Genomic DNA, 6,317 nt, shown 5'->3' with positions numbered 1-6,317 from the left:
CGGGTAGAGTCATCCCAGCTGAAACATGCCACTCAGCCAGGTGCTGCCACTGTCTCATGGGGTAGGTGGCTACCAGCTCGCCTGGCTCTGCAGATGTCCTACTTCTCCTGAGCCCTCAGAGGTAGGAAAAGAGAGGGGTGCAGCATGCTCTGGTCCTCCAGGCGCTGGGAGCAGCCAGCCCAGCTCACCATCGGCAGGCAGGGCTTGACGTGTTGCAACTGGCAGCAGGGACCCACCGCCTCATCCATCTGGGAGACCTGGGCTCCCTCGTGCTGAGATTTCACACCCAGCTCAGCCCAGGGGAACACCACTGACCTGCCAGTTTCAATCTCAATCTGGTGACTTGTAAACATTTCCCAGGTCAGATAGAGACAATGCAGGTCTACTGAGGCAAACCTTGCTGTCTGTCACCTTGCACAGCCATCTGCAAAGCAGGCCATAGATCCAGAAGCTGGTGGTGAATACACAAGGGACATAACTCCTTGGGTTCCTCAGGCAGCATCATCCACAGACAGCCCCTGCTCACCTTCTCACTTCACCGCTGCACTCCACAAGATGTTACTGAACAAGACGAACCAGACCCTCCTCAAGTACTTGTCCTCTTTCCTCCACTCTGCCCTCTGCAGAGGCTGTGGCTGCTGATCCACCCACTGAGCTACCCAAGTCCACCCTAAATAAAAGCCAGCTCCTTCATCTTTGCAAGAGCAGGACCGAGGCGGCCATGAACTCAGTGCACTCTCTGTGTTAACCCGGGTGAGTCGCCTCCCAGACATCCAGGAACATCTTGTATGCTCCTTCCCAGCGTGGCCAGACAACTGGCACATGAAACACTCACCTCCACGGCTGATGAGCAGACAAGACCACTTCCAAAGAGCGTTTTATCCCAAAGAGCCCAAAGCGCATCACAAAAGGTGCAAGGGTACCAAGGTCCCTCACGAAGCGATGAGCACAGTCGGAGCTGAATAGTTCTTTGTTCAACATCATCCGGGATGGCAAGGTCTTGCTGAGCCACTGCTGGCAGTGGGTTACATACGTGCTACTCCAGCTGCAAACCGCAAGTCCATCACCAGTGAAGGACACGCTCAGAGTGTTACTTTCATCATGGTTTGTAAGCTCCACCAGGATCGTGTCTACTCATGCCTGTGCAGCACCCAGCACGTGGGGCTTGGCTCCTGACAAGGCACTGGCAGGGCTGGGACCATCACCGCGCTCCTTGGCATCAGAGGCTGGGAAGGAACGCAGGAGTCCTGCCCCCTCATTCCTGCCCATCAGACCACCCTCTTCTCACCGCGTGGGGAACTCGGGCTCAGCTCCACGCAAGTATTTCGGCGCCTACCTCCCATTCATCTCAACAGGCTTTAGGTACCTAGATGCTTTTGGAGGCTCTGAGCCCAAATCCAGGAGTCCAACTGGCAGGTTGCTGGCGCCCTGTAGCCTCCAGAGGCAATGCTGGAGGGTCTGCTACACAATGGAAGAAAACCAAGATGCAAGGCAGAAGGAGAAGGCAAAGGAAATCAAGGTCAGAATTAAATTCTTTAATACAAAAAAAAGTTTGTTTGTCGTCGTCGTCGTTGTTTTTTAAGATATATCTGTAATTTCTTTGTTTAAAAATAAATATGTACTAAGGAATATCTTGAAAAAATTCACTAGACACAATATGTAGTGTTAATATCTTTTTTCCCCGCAATTATTACAGATAAACAGTAGCACCAATAAATAAAATGATAACAAATATTAAAATTAAAAAGGAGAGAGATTCAAGATGTAGAATTTTCTATTTTTCTTGTTTCTTCTTTTTACATATATAAAAAAATCGTAGCGTCTATTTAATCCGAATCACACATATACATAAACATATATATATATACAAACACATAGCCAAATATATATATAGTATGTAGATGTATATCTAACCCTTGTCTCAATAGGAATGTGTAGGGGTAGGTGTTAAGAGAAATTAATTAAATAACTGCCCATAACATGCTACTGACTCTGCCAACAATTGGGGAGAGATGGAACGGGACAACAGGAAGGTTAAATTTATACACAACCAGTACAAATAAAAAAAAAAAAAAAAAAAAAAAAAAAGGAGGTACGGCTTATAAATAGTTGAAATTAAATATTAACAAAGAATACTGAAAAATCCCTACTCTTTAATTAAATTATCTGTTTAATTTCTAATTTAAAAAGGGATATTAAATAAGTATATAAAACACTTTCTCTTCCCTCCCCCCGATCGGAAGCCTCTGTCTTGCGCACGATGCAGCATGAGTATTATACGTTGCAGATGCAAGCACCCACCCGCGTGTTTTTTCTCCTTCTGAAAGCCATCAGTCGGATGGGGAGTACCTAGTGGTTAGTAGTCACTTGCTGTGAGTCTGTTTTTAGACTGTCTTGTCTTTTTGGAAGTTTTCCGTGTTGTACATTATCAAGCGTTGAAAATTCAATTGCAGATGATGTTTGGCAGCATTCTGACACAGACCGAGTACCTTTTTGATTATTATTATTATTATTATTAATAATTTTAATCACAGAACTAGATTATATATATCCACATAGATGTACAAACACGCTTTCTGGGGGGTGTGTGTGCGCGCATGTGTAAGGTGGGTTTCACATACACCACAGCGTATATTGCAGATACACACATAGCCAAGATTCTCAGACATGGCTTAGGGATTCCGGCTGCCTTCACATTTGACTTCCCAGCCCAAGATGTGGAAAAGGGGCCTGATATTTACAGTACATCGTTAAAAAAAATATCTTGACGTTCTTAAAGGTCATTCACACTGGGCACACAAACTGAAGGCAGCAGAAGTTGCTTTCTTTATCCCCCCTCCAATCTTGGCATACATATATATTATTTTTTTATATATATATATGTATAAAAATAAATATATATATATAAAAAAGAGAGAAAACCACAAACATACATACACACAGACACAAATGCACACATTCACATACACACACACACACCCCTACTGTGTATATACTTTTGATTAATATCCCTTTCCAGAAATGTTCCGTAAGCATCTTGGATGCTCTTGAGTGGCAGCTCTGTGCATGAAGAAAGCAGACAGTGCTGAACAACTGTGTGGCTATGCACCGGTCCCCATTCTTGCTTCAGCACACTGTAGGCCTTGTGTCCTTTTGCAGCCACCAAGGGCAGGAAATCTAGACTCCTGTGATACTTCCTTGAATGGAAAGTTAGCGCGCATCAGCTGCCCACCATCCTTAAGAGAAGCCAGCATGTCTCTCTGGCAAAAGTTTCTATAGCAAATAAAGTCAACGCAAAATGTACACTGACATCCCATGTCCCAGCAAGGCAGGCAGGTTATGAGACGAGTAAGGGCGAAGGTTGGGGGGAAGAGAGGGGAGGAGGAATCCTTGATCACGGAGACGGCCATTTCCTTGGCCTTTGACCCATTGCACCCTAGGATGCCGCTCTTTGGAACTCCCTGCCCGTCCTCTCCATCACCTCTCCTCCCTTGTCCCAGGCAAGGAGAAGGTGGCTTGTGGTACAGCACACTCTACAGAGAAACAGCGGAGGCCACACACGTCAGTTAGAGTTAAGAAGTTTACACCTAGCGCTTCTACTCAAGTCCAGTCTTAGCTTGTTTCTTATGCCCCAAGTAGCCCGCTTGTGTCCACAGCAGTCGAGTATTATCCAGTGAAGACACCAATAACATTAGCAATGTTAAAAAAAATAATCAGTATATATATATATATTTTATATATATATGTGTGTGTGTGTGGTTAAGATATACATATATGTATATATAGATGTGGTTAAAATATATATACATATATATATATGTATATGCATGTATACACACATATATATGTATGCATGGGAAACCCCATCAAATACACCCCTATAGTCTTCCTGGCTCTGTTATTTAGCAGCATGAAAAGAAAAATAAAATAAAACAGTTCAAAACCCAAAGGTGAATTCTGTGCGGCGGGTGCCTTGGGGAATGTTCCTTCCGGAGTCCATCGTCCATACTGAAAGTGCTGTGCTCTACCGATCCTTCATTTTTAGGGTTCATTTGGATTAGTGTTTTGTTTTGTTTTTTTCTGTCTAGGCGAGAAATCAGGCTCCAGAAACAGGGCTGTTCCCCCTTCTTTTCCGCTGCTCACCGTCTCGGTTTTTCACATCTGTCAGAGAGGAGAGGGAAGGAAAAAAAGAGAGGAAGGGTCAATGTTTGTGATGGGGGTGCAAGTAGGAGAGGAAAGGGAAGGAAGGGAGGTGGCTAATGTGTTTAAGAGCACATGGTGTTAAGACATGGCATGATGTCACTGGTGGGGTGAAGCGCTGTGCAGATGGGGCAGAACAGCTGAGAATCTTGACCCATGCACAGGTCAATGAATTCTATTCCCCCAGGCTCATCTGGACGTGGTGGGTGAGGGATACCGGTACAGGGGTAAATTTAGGAGCAGAATCGGAGGCCTTCTCACAGGTGAACTGTCTTGTTTGCACCCTCTCACACCGTGCACACATAGATACACACAAACACAGAAAAAAAAGGCTAAGCAATGCATGCAGAAAGACACACTCCCTCAGTTCTCCACCTAGCCTGCTGTTTGGGTTGGAAGCAATGCAGACAACAAGGCCTCATGCAGGCAAGAATGTGGAAAGAAAGTGCCTCTCATTCCACTAGCTGTCATGAGCAGGGGTTAGCACCAGAGAACAGCAGCAGCAGCCTGAAGAAGCAGCAGGAGAAATGAGAAATTACTCTTCCCTGTAGGGCCCAATTCTAACTCTACAAGAAAGAGCATGAGGAACTTCAGCTTAACCAGCTTTTTATCTGGAAACAGATAAGCTACCCGCTTCTATGACACCTTCCTATCTTTCTGGCCAACACACCAGCCCTGGAAACCTCCCTTAGTGCCAATTATCCCAATACAGACAGGGACTAGTAAGAGTAAGCAGTAACCCCCTTCTGCCATCATGACTTCTTTAGGGTATCCTTTGTTTTTTCTTTGTATTTGTTGCTATTTCTCACCCTTCAAACTCGGCAGGGTAATTTCCAGTTATTCTGGGGTCTGGGAACAGGAGCAGAGGGAAAACGCCAAAGTTAGGTCTCGTCTCATGCCTCAGGGGTTATGATCACTGGGAGAAGTTTAACTCCAGAAGCTGCTCTATTCTGGCCCCACCATCAGTTACTTTTCCACTGAAATTACAGCATCCAAGAAAATTCTCCTGTAAACAGAGCAGTTTCCACCACGCTGGCAGTGCCAATGCCTCTCTGGTTTGGGCACAACGCATTTTCACACCCAGAGGAGGCACTTGCTACTTGTAGCAGCCTTAGCAGCAGCAGATTCCAGGTAGGCAGAGTCAAATGGATGTCTCCTCTTTCAGGGTGTAGCCACAGAGGACCCTGGATCTCTCCCCCATCCAGCCACTGCCACTGCAATACTCTCTTGACAGGAGGAATTTGCCTAGATCTCTGTGAAAGGGACTGAAGCTCAGAGTCACAGCCAAGGGCTCATTAGCAACCCCACTTCCACGTCTCTCTCTGGATAGGTAGGATGATCCCACACCAGAGACACAAACATAGCTGGTGCAAGTCAAAAGACCCCACCGAGTTCACCAAAGTGCTCAGATAAGAACCAGGAATCGGTTTCTGCACATGTCTATGCCACAGATGGTGCGTGACAGGTAACACTCAGATGACACATGCACAGCATGGATCTCTGAACAAACGCTAACCACACAGTGTCTTTGCGTCTCCCACCTCACACCTGAAATACAGACTGCTGCCTGCCTTCACCCAGAGACAGACTCAATCCTGTTGTATCCCACACCACAGGCCTGAAAGCAGGCCCTCAAACCACAACTCTGGACAAGACATGGACAGGGAACTGTGAATACACTGCAAGAGGACAGGGTGCTCGCCCTGGCTTTTAGAAGAACAAAGAGGCAAAGGATAACGTGGGGACAGCCTTGAGGGAAGCTCCTGGCCCGGCTTTCCTCACTCCGCACACAGCAGAGTGTCCAGAAGCTACATAAAACAGGCTTAGAAGACAGGGGTGGTCAAATTGTAGTCAGCTAAGGATTTGTCTTTGTCCAACAGTACGCTCAAAGTTGCATACAGATAGTGTACAGAGGGCTACAGACCCTCCCCCTGGCTACCTTAGCAACATGAACTCCGTTATCTTGTTCTACAGGAAAGGATAGCTTAGATACAAATGCCCTGCTCTGGGAGCCGTCCCCGTCCAAGTTCTGACAGCACATCTGAAATGCACAGCCACCCTCTGACACAGGGAAACTCTGCCCTCATGTCAATTAGCCCCTCTGGCCCACGTAGGAC

The 6,317-nt window shown here is 46.3% G+C and overlaps 1 protein-coding gene across 7 annotated transcripts in view; it reads right to left on the bottom strand.

The window, feature by feature from the left end:
• Positions 1–1,514: 1,514 nt before the first annotated feature.
• The window catches only part of VEGFA (vascular endothelial growth factor A), a 23,620-nt gene continuing 18,817 nt past the window's right edge, over positions 1,515–6,317 (bottom strand). For all 7 annotated transcript variants that reach the window (XR_008734906.1, XM_055725618.1, XM_055725616.1 and 4 more), the window contains one exon: positions 1,515–4,161. Coding sequence is in view for 6 of the 7 variants with exons in the window: in XM_055725618.1 (XP_055581593.1) it covers positions 4,140–4,161 (22 nt within the window). In the remaining variant the exon portion in view is untranslated. The remainder of the gene's footprint in view (positions 4,162–6,317) is intronic.

This window comes from Falco cherrug, chromosome 13 (genome assembly GCF_023634085.1).
Source record: "Falco cherrug isolate bFalChe1 chromosome 13, bFalChe1.pri, whole genome shotgun sequence".
NCBI lineage: Eukaryota > Metazoa > Chordata > Aves > Falconiformes > Falconidae > Falco > Falco cherrug.
The sequence above is the reverse complement of the archived record's forward strand: the minus strand, read 5'-3'. Positions and strand labels throughout refer to the sequence as shown.